Source organism: Tachysurus vachellii, chromosome 22 (genome assembly GCF_030014155.1).
Source record: "Tachysurus vachellii isolate PV-2020 chromosome 22, HZAU_Pvac_v1, whole genome shotgun sequence".
Taxonomy (NCBI): domain Eukaryota; kingdom Metazoa; phylum Chordata; class Actinopteri; order Siluriformes; family Bagridae; genus Tachysurus; species Tachysurus vachellii.
In genome coordinates this window covers 6,932,940-6,955,600 of record NC_083481.1, presented here as the reverse complement: position 1 = coordinate 6,955,600, position 22,661 = coordinate 6,932,940, and the positions used below count along the sequence as shown (strand labels likewise).

At 35.8% G+C, this 22,661-nt stretch overlaps 1 protein-coding gene across 1 annotated transcript in view; it reads left to right on the top strand.

Annotated features, from left to right (window-relative positions):
* Positions 1-22,661, top strand: part of si:dkey-49n23.1 (semaphorin-3D) — a 54,429-nt gene that overhangs the window by 27,552 nt on the left and 4,216 nt on the right. The window contains exons 3-15 of the mRNA XM_060857800.1: positions 7,528-7,694; positions 9,382-9,444; positions 9,788-9,907; positions 10,193-10,286; positions 11,650-11,778; positions 12,439-12,581; positions 14,283-14,397; positions 14,750-14,819; positions 15,563-15,707; positions 17,193-17,415; positions 18,971-19,059; positions 20,385-20,420; positions 21,749-21,906. Of these exons, the coding sequence (XP_060713783.1) occupies positions 7,528-7,694; positions 9,382-9,444; positions 9,788-9,907; positions 10,193-10,286; positions 11,650-11,778; positions 12,439-12,581; positions 14,283-14,397; positions 14,750-14,819; positions 15,563-15,707; positions 17,193-17,415; positions 18,971-19,059; positions 20,385-20,420; positions 21,749-21,906 (1,552 nt within the window). The remainder of the gene's footprint in view (positions 1-7,527; positions 7,695-9,381; positions 9,445-9,787; positions 9,908-10,192; positions 10,287-11,649; positions 11,779-12,438; positions 12,582-14,282; positions 14,398-14,749; positions 14,820-15,562; positions 15,708-17,192; positions 17,416-18,970; positions 19,060-20,384; positions 20,421-21,748; positions 21,907-22,661) is intronic.

Below are 22,661 nucleotides of genomic sequence, written 5' to 3'. Positions count from 1 at the left end.
AAATGTAGCCACTTGTTTAAAGAAATCTAAAACAAGGAAAAGTGTTGTAATTTTTGGACCATTAGTATGAAATTTTAATGCTGAGCATTATTTAGGTATGTCTAGTCTTAATTCTAATAACTAGCATGATTCTGCCAGGCGAGTTTCTGTCAAAATCCAGATTTCAAACATTGACATGTGAAGTTCATTTCCTGTGATATTTTGCAAGTTAGAGATTATTTAAGTAAGATACAGAACTTTTGCAGTGGACTGTAAAATAACCGGAATGACATCATTGCATGCTTTGCAACATATGGCAACCACAAATAATGAAAGGATAATAGGAACAACACGGTTAAGAGAACAGCATGATGTAGTGTGTTGAATTACCTGTTGAAGTTATGCTCACAAGAACCTTTGATATAAACAGAATACAAATTTGCATGTATTTAGGTGAAATACAGAGAGAAGCTTAGAGCAGAAACATAATAACTTGTATATTAGTAATTGTAAGTTAGGATACTGTAAGTAATTGGCATGAGAAAAACACGGGTCTGATTTAATATAAACACTAAACACAAAGAGAATTATGAACCCTATTCTTTTCTTCCTTTGTATTATAATGAGGATCTCTCACTGAGAGATTGATGTCAGTTTTTCCAGATATGCATCCCTGGCCATTGCAGATGTTAGACATCTTGGCTGACAGCTTAAACTCCATGTTGACTATTATACTGCCCTATACTTTGCTTACACAACTGTTCGTGTGCAGATACAGTTTGCAAGGAGATATTTCCCTGTTATGTGCTTTCCCTTCCTCAATAGCTGCTGGGATATTTGCCTTTCCACTGATCTTACAGACTTTTGGCATCCTTGTGTTTTTTCTTCCACTCGAGCTTTACGGCCAATCAAATAACCTGAGTACAAAGAAGGTGAGATGGAAGTTCAGATATAATTCTGCACATGGTTGGGTTCCATTAGGTTGATGAGATACACATGAAGTTAGGAACCTTATTTAACACATCTTCCTATAAAGGTCTGCTAATACCACTCTAATAGTTTTCAGCATTTACCCTTGGGGTTGTTACACCCACAAATTTAATCTTAGTGCAGATTCATTCAGTAATCATTGATTTCCCAGTACCACATTTTGGAATGGTCAGGTTCCTCATCACTGCTGTGTCTGTAAATTTTTATATCGGTCTATCAGTGAGATTGCTGCAGGTGTTGGGCACAGGACCAGAATGTTTCTGCTGTAGATTGTAAACATTTTGTAAGAACTGTTTGTTTTTTGTTTCAAAAACACCCCCATGAACAAACACTTATTCTTGTGAACTCAACAAACCCTTTCTCTATGCCTACAGTGGAAGAGAAGAGAGAGCCAACCGTAGAGTAAACATAGAATTAATTGGTTTGGAATTTGGAATATATCAAATCAAATATATCCAATAATACTGTTAAAGTACGATGTTTGAGACGTAAAAGCTCATCGCAAATAGGGTTCCTGGGTGGCCTAATCCATGTCAAGACCTAATCCTGAGTGTTACTCTATAACGATAATGGATATCAAGACCCCACCTATGACCTGTTAAAGCTTGGTTCATAAGCTTAAAGATAAAACATGCATGGCCATGGGCACTGACTTATCAGAATTAATCAGTGTTAGCAGATGGATAATTTGAAGATGACATGACTGTCTTTGAGTTATTTTCTGAGCAACCTTCAGGAAGCATTGCATTGCTAATATAGGGCCACATTCAGAGTCGAGATAAAAATGTGTACAGAGGATTTAATATAATAGTGCACACTGGTATTCAGATCTCAGATATAACTTCCTACTTAAGCTCTATTCAGAATCATATTGTAATTATTCATAAAAATGTTTTAATGCATCTCTAAAAACCTTCCTCTGATAAATACTGGTAAGCTGTAGACTTATGTTCCTTAGTCACTAACTCTGAGTTAACCACTAACCATAAACCATAAGATATAAAACAAAGCAAAGCAATTCATTATTGTAGAATCTTGTTGAAATTACTGGCATTAATTATATGTATGTGTAATACATATTTAAAGCATTAACTACATTCACTGGTCATTCTGACAAATGAAATTGAGGTAATGTGTCTCTTAAACAGTTGTATTTGTCCATAGAACAACAAAGCTTTATAATTCAAAGATAGACCTAAGTAAGAGTGTATACTGATTCAGCACGGTTGGTATGACTTATCCCAAATGGTTAGTTGACCAGTTGGTTAGTGCTGTCTTATGCAGCATATTGTAGATAGAACAATGTGTGTGTTGCTTAACTGGACCCCCATCAGTAGTCACAGTTACATACATGTCACCTTTATAAACATGTCATCGTGCACTCCGATCATCACAATCAGTAAGAGTCAGCTCGGTCAGTTCCTCAGTGCAAGCTAGCCATTGTTTTTCATTTGCTTATTTGCAGTTGTCATGTTTGCAGTTTTGTTTTTCCGTCATAAAGCTTGAAAGTAAATATCATCTTGTTTAATTCAGTAGGATCCTGCCCTAAGTCCAGGCCAAATGGACCTCAGCCATTTTTCCCTCTTTCAACCTTATGATGGCCTCAGCCACCTGGTTCCAACTCATTCCTTTAGACTAGAGCTGTTGGTGAAATACTGTCTCTAAGGTCAAAATGCACAAGCTAAAAAAACTTTAAACCTCCTCCTAACATGATAAGAAATCCCAGCTTGGTGTAAGAATTGAATTCTTTGAATTATGGGTTGGCACCTTAAAATTCACCTCCTGTGTTAAGGAGTGATGAGCTGTGCATAATTTTGATAACATGATCACGTGACCATGCCGAGCAGATTTTTTTGCACAAGGGAAAAATTTCCAGTGTTTATAGGACAGAATTGTGCATGGGAAGATGTGAGAGAAGTGTAGGAAGTGATCAAAGTAAGTGAGTTTATCAGTGAGATGGAAAGTATTAAGATGGGCGAATTATTCACATTTGTGACCATTAATTTTGACCAGTGTGGTCATTTTGACCAGTGTATATTTTGACCATAGCAAAATATAGTGAATATTATACACTAAATCCCAAAGGTTTATGGACATAAGACTTTTACTTCTGTGCCAAGTATAAAGTAACTCTACTTGGTGATTGGTGAGTTTGGTTAAAAGAAGAACAAAACAAAAAAAACCTAACCATGCTATGTTGAATCTACACTTTTTTTTGTTTACTGAACCATCAACATGGAGGCTTGCAACATGAACACTTTGACACCCAGGTCTCTGTTGGTCTCTCAGCAAACATTTGAGGTTAAAGGTTTCTCAGTGATGACGTTGGGAAGGCAAAAAGGAATCCAGCAGGTGTTGTTGGCTGCACAGCCCTTTTTTCAAGTTTTGTAATGGATGGGCTCGACAATTTCCAATTAAAATATTTATTTGTACATGTCAGTGAGCAATTGCCATGTCGTATTTAAGGAACTATTAAGTCCCATTAAACAGTCATACTGTTGGCCCAAAATGGGGCCAGAGAAGAATAATACTGTGCTTAAACAATTATGTTACTTCACATGTGTTTTACAGTTTGGTATCATGGGGTTCTAGGAACATATTTAAACATATTGTACTGTATCAACCAAACTCACTGTAAAGCTACACTAACTTTGCTATGACTATATATTGCATTGCTACAGTAAACTATACACCTGGGTGAACATGAATATAAAGAATAGCTTATTTTACTGAAGAATGGTAAGTTTAAACTGAAAAAGCTAGAGTTAGTAACCACAAAAACTCCTGAAAGACCCAGCTAGTGCTATGTAATGATAGCCTAGCTGGGTTAAGCTAAGGATTTGAATATATTATTTGTAGTATTCATTGGTGTCCATACTGTGTTCTTTCTATTCTTTGTTGTCATTAAGTTCACCAGTGCATGCATGTCTCTTAACACGGTAGTGAAATTTCTAATTACTTAGACTCTACTGCATGCTCTATGTATTTATGTGATTCCTTTGGTTGGCTTGGGAATTCCCACTGCATGGGGCTGGAATGCAAATGTCTGTCATGAAGCCCTTAGTAGCCCCTGAAGAGGATACTTCATCACTGGCACTCTGCACTTCTCCCTCAGCCAATTAATCTCCATCAGCAAGTAGCAGGACATGGTGACAAGTCGCACTGTTTTCTAAGGCCCTGACATGTAAAGAGCGGTTTTCTTTCCAACAAGTGAAAAACAGTCCAGGGATAAAGTAGAGTTTTGAATTGGACTTTTATTAGGGAAGGGGTAATTCAGCATGAAAACCACTGGCTCAGTGGAAAGAAATAAATAACAAATAGCTGTAGAAAGTTTTTGTTTAATGTTCAATCTGTCAAGTTAACATCACCCACTGATATAAAGGACAAAAAATGTAGTTTGACAAATTCAGAGACAGTAGTGACTGAAGAAATGCCAGGCATGAATGAGTAAATGATAAATGTATTAGCTAGACCACCAGGCAAGTGGAAGCACCAGTGTGCTTGCCCTATCCCCTGTTTTTGCATGACCAGAAACTTAATTGATTACAGTAAAAAGGGGGTATTAATTTTAATATGATAACATATGGCCAGTTGGGTAGCTAATTAAATGCATTCATATAGACTAAGGGCAATGAACCATTACATGAATGTATATGAGCTGCAGAGTTTTCTGCATCACAAATAAAAAATATCATTGGAGTCTGGATAACATTTTTTTATCATGTTCCTGATTCAGAAAAGATAAATTTTCTTGAATGCTAATTATTCTACTTAGTACAAACCATTCAATCGTCAGTCAGGTCATCACTCAGCCGGTGTGTGTAGTGCAGCAATTGGTGCGGTTATTGTTGTAGTTGTGTGTTGCAGTGTGTCACACCATCATGGAAGTGCATTAGCTTTAATCATACATTTCAAATAAAGCTTTTTGTTTCGCATGTCAGTAAGACGTTTAAGTGGGGTCACCGTTTTTTCATCGTCATGTAAAATATCTGATGATTTGTTAAGTACATTTTTACCTGCACATTTTACATAATTGTATGAACTGTATAACATTATTTCACCCTAAACATCAGAGTCAATTCTCAGAATGTTTTCTTTATCTACAGTATGTAAACTGCCACCACCTGCCATAGTAGATAGAAATTGTTGTAAAATCACACTCTGATGTACTTTAAAGCCTCCACCATAGATACAGAGACTGCTTTCAGACAAAACACCACGTCAACGTGTAAGCATATACGTTTCCCCATGAGTTCTCTGGCTGTCTGTTGGACATGGTGCACATGTTAGCCGATGGTGTGCAGGGTTAATTGGCACTGATTGGCCGGGGTCACTTTCTGCCTTGTTAAACTTCTTCTCCCCAGGGGAGAGTGGACGCAGCGAGGCATGCTTAAGCTATGAAGGAGAGTATGCATGTGTGTGTTCTGTTTGCATAACCTGCACCAGTCCGAGTAAATGCTTCCACAGTTCCCAGCTGGGACAACATGCACATTTCTCCACAAGCGTATCGGAAGGTCTAATTTGTGAAAGTGGACCTAAAAGGTAGTGTTAGGACATATGATTGACATATTTATTTTAGGTGTCTTTCAAATTAATGATACCCTTTCATTGACCCTAACCGTGAGACTTTTGATTGACAAGGAGTCAAAATGATCTGCACTGGTTTTGGAAACCTTATTAGTTTTTGTTGTATGCTCGAATTTTCAAATAATTAAAAAAAAAAAATCATTTTATATATATATATATATATATATATATATATATATATATATATATATATATATATATATAAACTAAAACCTAACTGTATTAAGCATTAAGCTTAAAATTTGACAAACATTTAGGTTGAATGTTGTAAACAGTGTAATTCACTGTAAATAAAGCAATATATTAAGTTATAGACGTTTTAGCTTCAACCCGCTAGATTTGATTGCTACTGAAAATAGAAGATGTAAATTAAGCTCACATATTAGTTATTAGTTAATATAATGATAACTTTCCACCAGGTAAGTGAACGTTCCGTATGTCCAACTAATAAGGCTAAAGAGTGACTAATGTAATTTACTTCACAAGCATGATAAGTAAATTGTTCCTCTTAATGCAGACAGTAGAAAATAAGCATGCACTGATGTCTCTGAAAGGGGTGACATTAAGACTTGAACAGTTTGTTAAAGATCACTATAATGCACTTTGCTCATTTTCAACATTACTTTCCAATCCTTAATCTAAATAAAATTGTCTAGCGGTTGTGCATGCTAATTAAATTGCAAAGTTAAATAGTTTTTACTGAAGGCCAAACCAATCCTTGGTTTATTTGTGTAGAGTCTATAGTAAGACTTGTTTTGAGTTACAGAAAAATATATGATCCGTGAAGCATGTTACATTTAAACCAGAATATCAAATGAAAGGTTGTGTTTTGTGAAAGTAAATAAGGAGCAGGTTTTTTTTCTTTCTCTGGTTGTTGGCAGAGTGATGGAAAAAAAAGCTGGTGACCGCTAAAACAGCAGCTTCCTGAACTTGTCTGCCTACACATGAAACACTGATACCCTGAACACATAATCTGCTTGACCAGGCAATGATTTGTACACAGCATTTATCTCTTTGGAGTAGAGAGTGTTGCTGACAAAGCGCCACAAGGTCAGACACCACAAGATCAGACGAATTCTCTTAGCTTTTTTGCTTTGTAACTTTGTGAAGTATACAACGATAAAGGTGTAGGATCTTTGCTCTTTAATGCGCCCACTTTTAAAATAGTGTTAATAATTATAATAATAAGTGTTTATGGTTTTCATTTTTGAGAAGATGCTAATATCAGAACTTTGTGTAAACAGTTTAATACACTAATACTTTATAATTGGCCAGTAAGATAGGTTTTTATAAATTTTCGTTTTTAGATTACAGGCTTAGGCTTAGAACATCTCTGCTGGTAATGGTATTTCATTCTTTTGGAGGAGTGAAGTCAGGAGTGTGATAAAGTGGACTGTAAACAGAGAAAAGGAAAAAATAATTATGTGTATTAACAAAGTTCGCTTATAAACAAATTTCAGGTAACTTTTTCCAGTTTGGAAGCTGGCATGCTGCAGATTCCTAGATAAGGGATGGTGTGTGTGTGTGTGTGTGTGTGTGTGTGTGTGTGTGTGTGTGTGTGTGTCTTTAAATACAAAGGTTTGATTAATAAATCAATCAAACTTTTTATTCTTCCTATAAGAAGACCAGCTGTAATCTGCAGAAGTGTGCAAGTGTGTATGTAAATCAAGAAATCATCATCATAGGAAAATCCATAACTATAAACAGTAGCACAAATGAGAATGCCAATATGGAATATGGGATATAAACTTGGAAACTAGGAAAACAGGGCTTAGTAACACACAGGACAACATGTACAGTATACCACAAATGGTGATCTCAAGCCGTTAACTGGAAAGTAAGAAGAATAGGTGTTATATACAGAAAGAACACATCTGCGTTTTGTAATATCAGTACACTGTCTTGTTTATTTATGTCTGTAACTTCTCTTTACATATGAGAATTAATTTTCAATCTCATTCTACTCCTCAGAGCTGCAGTCAATGAACAGTTCTGCCATGTTCTTGCCCAGTGGTGCAGGGGTTAAAGGGTATTACGAGGTTTTGCTGTTGGATGAGGATCGTGGCTGGCTGCTTGTTGGAGGAAAAGACCACGTCTACATGCTGAACTCTGAGAGTCTGACCCAGATTACACACAAGGTTGCAAAACTCTTCAGCGACCACCTCCATTTCACTTCAACACCTTTCACTACAACAATATGTTTACATCATTGTATAACACATACTTCATTAGACATGTACTGAGAAGGTGGAAGAAATGGATAGTTTGAGTTGATGGTACCGCATGCCATTGTGCATTGTAATGTCAGCAGGTCGAAGTGTGTATTCCTGTTGATACTCACATAGAAATCTCTTAGACGGTAACTCCATGACCTTTAGGTCCTCATTTGTTTTTCACTTAATGGTGCCAAAGATTTTTCCAATTTGTCATGACTGCTATGATGTCTCATGAGGATGAAATGGCTTTCATGCTTGTAACAAATGAGGTTAACATTTTGCTTGACTGATAGAGTGGTATGAAGGTAGAAACTGTGATAGTGAATACCATGTGTGACCTTCTGGTACCACGTACAATATACAGTCTTCAAACTGGCAGCAGTTCTATGGGTCACTACCTGGTAACAATTTGCTAAACAAAAATTGTATAATTTGTTAGGTATGTGTCACACCTAGACCCGATTTAGTATAGACCAGAACTCAGGAATCAATATGGTCTCAATTATTTACTTCTGTCGTATACACTCTGTTAAAGATGTATAATATCTGCAGTGTTACTACATGGGTTGAAGTTTGAATAAACTATTGAGCTACATTTATAATTTAGTATCTAACCCACATGTTTGTTCAAATATCATTTGAACATTTAGCTGTTTCATTCTTAAATACGTAATTTTGTAAAGTAGGAAAATTTCTATTTGCAGTTCAAAGTGTCTGCTTAACCTTACAGCAGTTAGTAGTAGTAGAGTTGTATTCATGTCTACAGATAACATTAAGTCATACTTGTTACTGTGACATTACTGAAATAAATGCAGTTTGATAGACTTCCTTTACCACAGAGGTTATAAACTAACTGGGTTATTACATAATTTTGACTTTTCACTACATGAACCAATTGGACACTGATTTATTAAGCTAATAACAAGTTAAACCAGGTGTCTTTAACTACTTGTTAGCTACAATTGTAATTGTAGCCTTGTAATTACAGTGTATTTTTTATTGCTCATGTATTTATTAAGGTATTTTGAAAGTAAATCAATTAGTGCTATAATCCATCTCTTTGGATTTTAAAGCAATGCATTTCCTACAATTCTTACATTAATCTTGCTAAAATATACATTGGGGGATCCTCCTAATGGCAGCTGTGTGCAGAGGTGAGAATTAACAAGAAATTAGGGAAATAACACTGCCATCAAAGTCACCCTTTTGTTGTAAAGTTATACATAGAATCCCTCCTAATATTTATTTCACATAGTTACTTTTAAAATAACCTGAAATTAAGATTAAATTTTGGAAAGATGGAGATGATTGAAGTTTGAACAATTTGATATAAAAATATATTTAAACTTGACTGAAAACACACATTTTAAATGTAGTTAATAACTATGCATATTATATATATAATATTGAAGTTATAAATTATAAGTTATATATTATATACAGATTGTCATATAAAATAAAGATTGTCATATAAAAGAAGTTTAATATATATATATATACAGATTGTCATATAAAATATAAAGACAATTTTTTTCTCATACATTGCTCTGTACAAACTTTTTTTTTCCAAAAGCCTTGGGAAAATAGTCTCTGTCCTTTCCTTTTTTAGATTTACTGGCCAGCTGGAAGGGAACATACTGAACGCTGCAAACATGCAGGGAAGAATCAGTCGGTAAGTAAACATCAAAAGGTTAAGAAAGTTTAGCATCCCCCCAAAAACATCTTTTATTTTTAGTGCCCTATACAGTTTAGTGAAATATTCTTATACTCTCAGATATGCACAAAGAGCAATAAAATATTATTCATTAGACTTTGAAGGGATAAAGTTATTTAAACAGCATTTAGGGAGGAGATTTTCACTGTTCTTGCCTATGACATGTCTTTAAAACTTCAGAAACATCAAAGAAACTATTGTGCAGTGATTTAAGCTATCGACAGTGGTTTATATCCACCTCATTCTGCAATCGCTCATCTGTATCCGGGCTTTAATCTGAGATACTGTTTTATCTCCACAGACTGACTGTGCCAATTTTGTGAGGCTACTTCAACCATTCAACAAAACTCATGTGTATGCATGCGGAACAGGGGCGTACCACCCTATGTGTACATACATTGACCTGGGCCACAATGTCGAGGTGAACATTCTGACATTTTCCAGCTGACTCTTTATCCTGCCTTTTTATATCTACTGACAGTCGTGTATCATTTTGCCTTTTATGGCTTGTGACAGACCCACAGGTGGCATGAATCAGACAACAGGGCGTTTAAGAGCTAAATTTAAGCATACTGCTCTTTTAATATGAGGCATGAATAACATCCTTAATAACCTACTGAGAAGTATTGACCAAAAGCCTCAGCTAACAATGAAGACACTATATAGAAAGTGTTAAGAGGGTGAATTGGTTGTCTTTGTTGCCTAGGAACCTGCGCTTAGACTGTTGAGCAATGCTGTCGAGTCCGGGAGAGGGAAATGTCCTTTCAGTCCACATGAGCCTTTTACTGCTCGACTCACTGGTAAGCATATGGCCTGTGATTGCAATGGAACTTATTTTTTGTCAGTATTTCTACAAAGCTTTTAATTATTTTTTGTGTTTGTAATGGAAACAGCGAAGCACATCAATAACATTTAAAACAGAACGGTATACAATTTTTAACAAAGCTGTGAAAAATTGCAATTATGTGAATATAATAATACTCTTACTGTCCACTTTATTATCTTTACACCTGTGCAGTACAGTTACAGTACAATACAGTTATCCAATTAGTGAATTACATGGCAGTATCACCAGACAAAAATCATGCTCATACTGAGCATAAGCTCACAAAATCCGAACGGTTGTAACCAGGAAAATTTCATCTGCTCTTCAACTGTGTGGTTTCAGTAAGCCTTTGTTCACTATGGGCTCAAATTTCTTTTCTTGGTTAACAGAAGTGAAACCGATGAAGCCTGCTGTTCTAGCCATCTACCTAAAGTTTTGACATGTTTGAAATTACTTGAGATGCTTTCCTGCACAGCTTGGTTGTATATTGTATATATTGGGAGTTGTTTATTTGAGTTACCGTAGCCATCCTGTAGGCTCAGCAAAGTCTCCTCTGCTACCAACCTGTCCAGCACTAACAACAATTCCATGGCCAGCATCACTGAAATCACATTTTTCCCTGTTTTGATGTTTGATGTGAATATTACCTGAAGTTATATAGGTTGGCTATGTATATTTCAATGCAAAATTTCTTTAAAGTGTATATTAATCATACATACAGTATCTGTTTGGCATTTAAAAATATAACCTAAGCTTTATGATGAAAGAAGAAGAGTCTCATAGTTCAATAAATGTGTGAACACACATTTATATACAGTATCTTGAGTAATTCTCCTCCCATGTATGATATATTTGACTTGAGGAGCTATAGATTATAATTTGCACACAGATGTATGACTAATGTGGGAAGCTCTCAACACTGTAAGAAATAATCAGCACTGTCCTTGGCTGATGCTGTCACGGCCTATAATTTCATGGCTAATTGGTGGGATGAAAGCTGCATATGCTGTTCCACAGTCAGGAAATGAAAGTTAACCACTTGATTTATAATTTTTGTCTTTTTTTTAAACTACATAAACCATTGCCCCATAGGGAGAAGAGTACATAAACCATATGCTACTTAATTAAAGACTGCTGCCTGGACTATGACTTCTGTTATTATCATTCAGTCCTGCAGTGTAGCAGAGTCTGGAATATGCCCGACTTCTTAATTATATAAGATCCTATGAATATGAATTAGTTTGAATAAGGATCCAGAATTCATAGATTCAAAGGGCAATTAAGTCTGAGTTCTTTTATCATATGCTTTAGCTTTTATTCATGTGTCTTCATTTTAGATGGAGACTTGTATGCGGGAACGTCGGTGGACTTCATGGGAAACAATGCAGCCATATTCCGTAGCTCTGTGCACACAGCCAGTCAGCACTACATTCGCACTGAGGCTTATAATGACCACTGGCTCAATGGTGAGGTTCAGAAGCTAATGAGGCAATTTGTGAACACAACCAATTTTGTGAATTTTCACAAAATGGCCTTTGTGTTGTAATAAAGATCTTTATTGCAATTATATACACTTTATATGTACATTTGTCATGTCCACTTTGAATCTAGTCAGGCTGAATCTCAAATAACACAATATTTGAATATATTTTAATATAAATTTAATATATACTACAGTATTTTACTATATTGGTATATACTGTAGTATACTATATATAGACTACTTTGTGATTTATTTATATCTATTATTTAAAATGAATGTCATTTAACTAGTTGATGCAGCAGCTAAAATAAAAAAAATGCAAGAAAAACTAATCTGAAGCACTTGAATTTCTAATAAATTTACAAGATCAAGATTAACTCATGAGTCATTTACATTTACATTTATGACATTTGGCAGAAGCCCTTATCCCTATTAAAAGTTCTTGGAATTCAACAAATAAAGATTGATAATAATGTTGATGGTGAAATTTATATTACCTCTTGAGGATATTTGCTTAAGAAATCAACACTTTTAGCTTTTCTGGGGCAGAACAAAATGCTATATTTTAAATGCATTCAAATAAAGTCTTAAATTCTTTTTATTATTTTATATAATTTTATATTATTTATCTTTTCTTCCACAGAGCCAGAATTTGTGGGCTCATTCTCTATCCCAGACACACACAGCTTAAATGATGACAAGGTCTATTTCTTCTTCAAGGAAACGGCTGTGGAGTCCAACCAGCTGGATAAGCGCATCTATAGCCGGGTGGCTAGAGTGTGCAAGGTGAGCTGCCTGGCACTGGCTGTAATTGGCTAATGAAAATGAAATGCGATCCAGAAGGGCTGAATGAATACGCCTTTTGTGCATGTCAATATAAACTTGGCATGGAAATTATGTATAAGCCTGTGTAATATCAGGCCCAGAGTATTAGTGGTGTTATTTATCTTAGGAGGAATGAATAAGGTGTTTGTTTGCAGGTAATAGACCTACACCGACTTGCCAGTTTATTAAGTACACTTAACTAGTGTCTGTATTAAACTGGTACCTCAGTGTCTTTTGGCCATACTAGCTCTTCAACAATGTAGGCTGTATTTTATATGAACTTTACCACTGATTTGAGTTGTATTTTAGTGCTTTCCTCTTCTTAAGTCTCGTCTCACCGAAAATCTAAATAACATTATACATGACTCATTAATATTCCTGTCAAGAAAGTAAAAATAAATGTTACTTTATAGGCATTTCAGCTTTGTGAACCAGTTGCACTTGTAAACGCAGCTAATTATTATTCAGGCTGTTTTAAGCTATATGGCAATGATTTGAAACTGTATCAGGTGAAATGTTGTGTAACCGTGTAACCTCTCGCTCCTGTGAGCTTCATGCTGGAGCAGATGATCCATTGTTTTGTGTATGTTATGGGAGTGGCATCATATCACTAACTTCAAGGCCTGCTGTGACAGCTTTTCCCTCCCAAATTATGAACTCTCACTCAACTTTCAGTCTCACTCTGATAAACTATATGCCTACAAAACTATAACTCTATGAAGTGGAAGAAGACTGTAGAGGAGTAGAAAAAATAGTACATCTCCTTTTCTTTTCTGTGTTTCTGTCCATTTAGAACACATTATCTAGTCAATGTTCAGGCTGAAGCACAATTATAAACCAGTGGTGCAATAAAATAAACATTCATAATCTATAAACTTATCATATAAATATCCATAATCTAATCTCCATTCAAGAGAATATGATACATGGATGGTCCCACATTGATACCCTAAATTATGTACTTCCTAAATTGAACTAAACATCTTAGTACACACAAGCAATATATGAACGATACATCTATTAAATCAACATGACACTATGTAGTGTTTCAATTCAATACTACTTTTAATATACAGTATAAACAAACATGCTACCTTTAGTGGGATTGAGAGACGCAGAGGCAGAGTGAGAGAGTAATAGATACTGCCAAAGGAAATTCAAGTAATAACTATTATTTTCATAATAGTATGTTATAATGTAGTAGTGATAAAAAAGAGCTGCAGGTGTGGCAATTTCAGACCAAACTGTACTGTATTAAAACAGTTCTGATACATGCTGTTTTTAATCTATGTATTTGGGCAATAAATACTGAGACCAGTGCATTAGGTCAACTATTACAACCCTAATTAAATGTTTTAAAGACCCTCTGTTAATATGGTATTTTAAAGCCAGCACTGGTTTATAGAATTATAAAGCAGTTTCAGGCAAAAATATTATGATCTCTGTAAATCTCTCACTTTGAGAGATTGTTAAACAGTCTTTGGCTTAAGACCTTCTCAGCCAGTTTGATGAACCACTAAAGAATTGTTATGATTAAGAAACATTAAGATATTATTTACAAGACCATGAAATCCAGTGTGATCATTATACCTAACATCTGTTCATGTTACTGTTCTCATAATACATCAGATAATATGATGATATTGTGCATCTGTTTGTCAGAATGATGTTGGTGGCAAGAGGAGTCTGATTAATCGCTGGAGTACCTTCCTCAAGGCCAGGCTGGTCTGCTCAGTGTCAGGGCCAGGAGGCATGGACACATACTTTGATGAGCTGGGTATGTAGACACTCAGGAAATGATATATTCAGTGTTGCAACAAAGAACAGCAAGAAAAACATAAAGAAATATAAATTCTATGTAAGATTTTCTTCCATGCAAAGATGGGGTATACATATACAAGATACATATTTCCATTTAAACACAGCTACTGTGTGTTCATGATGAAACATTTGTATAAGGGACAGAAATGTAGGCACAGATAAGTGATAAATGTTGGGAAATTATAGAGAATGGATTTACAAATAAAGTTCTGCACAAAAATAATTATTATATAATTTTATTTTATTTTAAATATTTTATTATAAATATATACAATATTATTTAAAATATATTATTTTTGTATTTCTAGAGGATATATTTCTTTTGGAGACCAAAGAGCCACAAAACCCAGTTATATATGGAGTCTTCTCAACTTCGAGGTAAGACTCTAATGAAGAGTAAAGCATACACGACTGGGAGAAATGTTTTATTCATGTGCCATTTTGTATTTTTTAGTATCAAAAGGAAATTAAAATGTAAAAATTTCTAGGAATATATCCATAAGAAAAGATTTGTGTCCTGAGTATGTTACTGTACCTATAAGAAAATTAATGATCATTTTAGGCTAAGTGTCATTTTTTGGTTTGATTGCTCGAAATTTAGTATTAGCTTATGCCATGATACCTAAAATTGTGATAGCTTAAAGGTCATCTAAAGAACAAGGAATGCTTTGTAAGTTTAATTCCAGCCATCTTGTGGTATTTCCAGAGCTCCCTGAGTGTAATGGTATGTGGTGGCGTTCATTGCATTTGCTTAAAAGATTAAATGACAAATCTGAATCATACACTGATGGAAATGCTGTTGATTGGAAATATTTTTTTTAAGTCCATTGACAATTATGGGAAAAGAGACCTGGAATAATTCCCTCTCATCTCCTACATGTTTGACAGCCATATCCGTGCTCACTTATGCAATTTGATAAAATTTTTTTATCCCGCCACCTGACATCAGCACTCCTACACCCTTAAAGACAACATTTCGTGTCTGCCTTGGTTCCCCTGAAGAGAGGGAGGTGCACAGGCCATTCAGGAAGGGTCAGAGGTGACCATTCTCAACGGCCTGTGTTATTCTAACTCAGCAGCAGGCCAACACTCACTTCCACTTCTTCTATTTTTTTCAAAAGCTCTGTCTTCCGGGGCTCAGCTGTATGCGTCTACTCAATGGCGTCTATCCGAGCAGCTTTCAATGGGCCCTTTGCTCACAAAGAAGGCCCTGACTATCGCTGGGTGGAGTACAAAGGCAGGATCCCATATCCACGTCCAGGGACGGTGAGTCCACTACAGGGAGATTCTGTATTTGTGTGAATGAGGGCTTTGGAAAGAGAAGTGGGAGGTGAACTGAAGGCATAACTGTGAAAACAGCTGTGCGTTTAAGTGTGACAGCTGATGTCTAAGTCCAGACAAAGCTAAACTAAGTAACATTGGTGGATGTATTAGTAATATTGACTCTACATTCATGGTGTATTCAGTTTAAATACTATAAAGCCTCAGTTTTGTTGAGCCTCATACACAAATCAAATTCGTAACCCTGGCATGCAACCACAATTCATGTTATTGTAACTCACACCAATGCTTAGGCTCAGTTGTTCTCAGCAATTTATAATGGAAAGCATGTTTTCCCTGCATGAATGTCATAAATACATATATAGTCCATATGATTGCATGTTTGTAGTCACAATCCTGCTGTCCATCATTCCTCACTCTGACTTTGCTTGCACATGGGGATTATAAAAACCTTGTAGGTGCTTTGAGGGTCATGCTTTAGGGCATTTGTTACAGTGCTCGAGGTGTGTGCTGTTTGCACATATGCTTCCCTACAGGGAAAAACTTGGCAAGGGTGTTAGCTCTTTGGACATTCCTGACTAATTATGAGAACCAACATTGTAAAGAAACAGTGAAAATCTTTAAACATAGATGTTTTCATGGTTCTTCATAAATTCAGTCATTTCCTGAGAAGGAAAAAAGTAACTGAAAGCTATTTTTCGAATATTTTGATATTTGATTTTGATACTTTCCAGTGCGTTGTTATTAGAGTCCACTATATTCCATGATTAATATCCAGGTAACGATAATTTTATGGATTATAAGTAAACATCATCAGTAAGCAGCTATAACACATAGACCATTTTTAATGATTACTGTAATCTCTTACTTACTATGTAATTCAATATAGAAAACTAACAATGTGGCATCAGAATGTAGCATACAACATGTAAAAACTTGCCCTCTAAGACTGGCCAATCATCAGTAATGATTGTTACTCAACTGGCCCCAGAGCACATTTGCTTTCAGACTTGAGAGATACACAACACACATATTATAAGCTCACTTATCTTATAAATACCTGAGGTTAGATTATAATTGTTGGCTTATGCTGGTAAAATGTATAAATTACATTTATTTAGACTACTCGTAAATGTGATAACAGCTTGCTACAGTAGTTGCAGTAACATTAGCTAATTACATATTTAACTGTATAAAAGAATGAAACACTTAAAAACATTGTTTCAGTAAAAACACTATCTGAATTTTGGTGACATTCTTAAAGCACTGAAAAAAAAACTAATTAGATGGCAAACTTATATGATATCCTTCAGTCATGAGGTGACCACATCAAGGTCTTCTTATATTAACAGGTGATGGCTATGAATCCATTTTTGTCTATTTAGAGGTAACTGGCAAATTTTAAGATAGCAAAAATAGTAAATATTAGATCCCTCTTGAATAACCTTCATTCCCTTCATGTTCCCTCAGTGCCCAAGTGAGACGTACGACCCATTGCACAAGTCTACCCGTGACTTTCCTGATGAGGTTATGAGCTTTATGAGAGGCCACCAACTGATGTGGGAGCCGGTCGTGCCGATTCACAGGCGGCCTCTGTTTACTCAGATCAATGTCCCCTACAGGCTAAAGAAGGTGGTAGTGGACAGGGTGGACGCCGAAGACGGGCAATACAGTGTTCTGCATTTGGGTACAGGTATGTTGGAGAAGTGGCCAGAGTAATCTTTTAGATTATAACTTATGAATTTACAGGACAAAACAATTCTGTAATTTACTAAGGGTCTAGCTAGAAGACCAGGTGATAAATTGTAGACCAAGCATTTTATTCATTCTAAAGATTGTCTTTCCTTGTGATCGCCTTTGATAATCTTTCTTTGCCCTTGAGTCCCCCAAATGTATTCATCATCTAGTAGATATTTGGTGCTTCTTTAGTTAAGGACTGGAGTAACTGTAATAATGTAATTAATAAGTAGTGGAGGTCTAGCTCAACTCTGCTTCAGTCTTCGCTGATTATTCATTAAATTATTTGTGCATACTCACCAAACTATTTAAAGGAACTCTGTTCCTTTCTCTAGTGTAACTTCTAAATAAATCGTTTAGTAACTGAATAATAAGCTGAGACAAATTATATTAATGAAGTTAATATTATATGGAGTTCAATGTGCTATGACTGCAAGCTCCTGCAAGCAAGCAAGACCACTCTTGGGGCAGGAAACAGATTGATTGCACTAATATAAACTCTCACTGGTGTAAATAACTGTTCTGTACTGCTGAATATACACCAGATCCCCCATGCAATACAATCTACCAAAAAAAATGCCTGACATTTTCTCTTAGCTCCTTTCTCTAGGCAAGTTGCTATTGCCTTGTGTGCTTACTCTGTAAACTCTGCCATGTGTATGTGAATCATTTAAGATAAATACAGATTCAGAGAGCTGTCTGTGTGCAGAGAGCATTCTTCTACGCTAAACCCATCCAAGTCTCTGCACAGCTTGTAAAGGGAGCAGAGTAACAGCTGTTAGCCATCCGGGAGTCACGTTAATCCTCATTTAAGCTCTGTGTCACCCTATTATATTTACCTCTGCTCAGTCAAGGGGTGATAGAGTAATTACACAGTGTGGGATGCATGTAAAAACACTAAAATGAGTGTAGGAAGAAGAGGAGAAGGTTAATACTGAAGATTAAGGACAAATTGAATGCTGATCTCGCCGCAGGTGTATTAGCTGTTAAATTACATGATATGTACAAGACATTATCCTTTATAATATCCTGTTATATGTAGTAAAAAAATGAAATGTTAGCTAAAAGAATAAAATAGCAAGACCATTTGATTATACTGTATATTTGCTGTCTGCTTTTATAATGCACTTCTAATATCTGTTTCTATAATCGTTAGCCCTATTGTTTAATAAAACACCTTTATGGGAAAAGTGTCACACAATGTCTTTTTAAATGTGGCTATGCACATAATTGACTAAATAAATACCTTTTCTGTTCCAGATTTAGAAACATCAGTAACAAGGGCAGAAATTAGTTTTTAATAATTTTTTAATAAAGATTTTCATTTATAGTAGTTTATTGTAGTTTAGTCTCTATATAATCTATATAACCATTTTAACAACATTAAAAAATATTGTAATTAGTCATTAGTATTGATGGTTAAATGATTGATTGGGGAGATATATACAGTACATATTTTATGGCAATATTTATAGTTGTGCATCTACCTTATAGTAAGTATCTGTTTCTAGATGATGGCAAGGTTTTGAAGGTGGTATCCATTCCCAAGGAGAACCGGGAATCTGAGGAAATCATATTGGAAGAGCTGAGTGTGTTTCAGGTAACTCAATTTTGTCATACAATCTTCACTCAATCTTATACTTTTCCTCTAGTATCTTCATGCCCTCTGCTGACCTGCCACATGATCTTTAGTTGCCGGATCTATCTGGTCACTATCCCTGCAAAAGCTCATTTTCCCCAACAAAAATAACCTTTCATACAGAAAAACAGACCTGTAGGTTTCCCAAGGTCCTTTGGGCCTACTGACCAATCCCTGGCAGTGGGAGAAAAGAGTGAACAAGTAGGCAGGAACAACAAATGACTACAGGGGATCATCTTTGTTTACTTAGCAAATGAAAAGCAGAGATCATTTATTTAAGGCTGTAGACAGCTAAAAACATGTTGGTTCCCCCAGGGACAAACAGGCGGGAAGTAAACGACAAACGAGACAAATGAGGTTTTACTATAACCTAGATTCTTGCTTAATAAGAGATACCAAGGAAATGTGAGATAAAATGGAGGAATTAAAGACTTTTCACAAGACGAAGGTCAAGGCTCCCAAAAAGACATTTTATAATATTATATCACGATGGCTCAGAAAATGTGCTGGACAAGGATACGTGAAGTTTTAGAAATGTAAATATGGAATTGGTCTGATTGTATTTACATAAAATTCATTCATTCCTTGATAACATAATAACCAACAATTAATGATTATGACTGTAAATATGACAAAATAAAGTGGTTATATTTTGTTTTGCAGTGTTGTTTTTTGGAAAATCATGTCACCCATCATGCCAGATATGATAAATAAAATACTTGTCCACTTTCACCTTCATTTACATAATTTACAGAAACTGTCCTTGTTCATGTTTTGAATTTTTTTTTATTTTTCACAAGTTAATGAGCACTGATTAAGAGTTTCTCTGACTAATACTTTTAAATGTATCTCTGTCCAATGCACGTGGCTAAAATGACATTTTTAAATGAACTTCCCAATTACTAAGAATTACTATGAAATAATAAACAATATACTGTATCAATCAGCTTATATCTGGGCTTAGACCCCTCGCTATTACACTTCCAGCAGTGGGGGCAGTGGGGAAACAAGATAGTATTATTTCAGGTACTATCCTCATAAAGCCATTTGTAAAAGAAAGAGTTGCTTTAAAAGTCAAGGACCATTTGTTGGCTGTATATGGAGGATAAATGAAGCAATGAGCCAGAAAAGTCTTCAAGTTGCACAAAAGACTGAGATGAGCCTCTTGTGCAGTGCCAACAATGCGTGTCCTCCTTCACATGATTCACACTCCCTGATTCATGAGGTGATTCATGTCACTATTTTAATGTATACTGACAATTTGTTTTCTTCTCTTTATCTCTTAGAGTCCTATCCTTAGCATGGAGCTTTCCACCAAGAGGGTATGTGAAGTTATTTTGTGGGTGGTCATTTAGAGGTAGCATTTAATAGTGTTTAATGACTTCCCTTCTGGGAGATTAGTAACAGAAGAGGAAGGTTCAAGCCAGAAGGACTTGCTCATGCAGTGAAAATTGTACTTTTTAAGGCTATAATTTAGCTCCGTTTCCATAGATAACATGAACTTTTGCTCTAAATATAGATTGCACTTATCACCATTGACTTTTCTCCTTGTAGAATATAGTCTTTATTTCTACAGGTTTATACATATACTCTATATGGCCAAATGTATATGGACACCTGAACACCACAGCCATACAGAATGTGTTCCTTCACCAAACTGTTATGACAAAGATGGAAGCACACTATTATGTAGGATGTTTTTTTTATGCTTTAGCATTACAATTCTACCCATAAGCTAGAACTTAAGTGGTCAAGCCAAAACATGTTGCACCGTGACAATGCTGCGGTGTAGTAAAAAGTGAGGCCCATAATGACATGGTTTGCAAGTTGGAATAGAAGATCTGGAGTGTCCTGCACAGAACTCTGACCTCACCTTTGGGATGATCTGGAACGCCAACTGTGCCCTAGGCCTCCACACCCAATGTCACTTCACTGATTTTTTTTTTTGGCTGAATGAACATAGCCATACTTTAAAATCTAGTGGAAAACTTGTGGTCAAGTGTCCACAAATGTTTGATCATATATGGCAGACATTATTGCATTATGAATTAATGGATAGTGCATTATAATATTTATGGCATATGTAAATATAAAGTTGGTCTTTGTACTAGGAGCTGTTCTTTTGGCTGTTCCCTGTTCCCTGGTGTCACCGCAGTGGATCATCTGGTCCACATATTTGATTTGGCAAAGGTTTTACACCTAATGCCCTTCCTAGAATAGCAATTGTAATCATACTGTAAGAAAACATTTACTTATTTGCCATTTCCTATAATGGGAAGACGTTTCTGAACGTAAAATTTCCTAGACAACATGCAGTGCATCCAAAAAGAGCATGTTACGGTGGTCAGTAATGTTTTCCGTGTAAGCAGCAAGATTCACAACTAAGATTATTAGACCATATTTCAGTTTGTTTTAGAGCATGATTTTGAACTTTCTGAGGAAAACACTTCTCATCTGGGTGTCACTTACAGATTTAAGGAAGCCCTGTAAAAGATGGACGTACAGCAGCTCTGAATATTCCTGAATTCAAATGTTAAATGTAATTTAAATGTTGTTAATGAGCTATGGGACCTGATCACTGTAAGAAATTATTATTGGTATTTCTGAAAGTCTTGTAAGGTAAACATTTTCTTTTCTTTTTTGTTTTTAGCAAGCTCTATTCGTAAGCAGTGAAGATGCAGTAGCTCGGTTACCCCTGCAGCGGTGTGAGCTCTATGGGAAAGCTTGTGCTGACTGTTGCCTGGCCCGGGATCCTTATTGCGCCTGGGACGGCACCACCTGCACCAATTATTTCCCCACTAACAAGAGGTATCCTTCTCCTTGGGCTCATATGGGATCTGTTTATGCACAATGACATGATGCAGTGTATTGGTATGCTGTGTCATGATGTTTACCTTTTTATCTTTAGTTCTAAACATGAACTCTTTGAGCTCACATAGTGAAACCCTGCCAGAAGCAGATATATAGCAGGTCTATAACTGTGCTGTGCTGTGCTCAGTCGAATATCTATTGTTTATGTGCACTGTTTACTCTACGGCAAGGACTGAAGGCAGTCAGTATTGTTGTGAGGGATGTAAGAATTTGGCATGCTGCTGTTTTATGTGGATACGATGCTCCAGGCGCAGCTGGATTCATGAGTAAGGAAGCTGTAATAAAGTTTGCACACCAAATAAAACGACTCTGTTCTATGCCAGGAGTGTTAATGTGGGCCAACTTGTGTGTTAATTGGAGCGTTATACACCTTTCCATTGCTATCTGCTGGTAAAACCTTATGTTTCTATTTATACATGGATTGATAAAGAGCTGTATTTTTTCCTAGAGTGGTCTCTGCTTTGAGTAAATTAAAAAGTTAAAGCAAGTTGAAGGCACACAAGTTCATTTCACTGACATGACTGTACATGATGCGTTTGATTATGACTGCATGAGGACCGGAAAGGTGGAAGGGATTGTTGACAGAAGGGAATCTCTGTGTGATTTATTTATTTATATATTTTTTATGTATGCAAACCGTTTCCTTAACTTTCGTCTTTTTTAACATCTTTGTAACATCAGTCTAGTTTTTG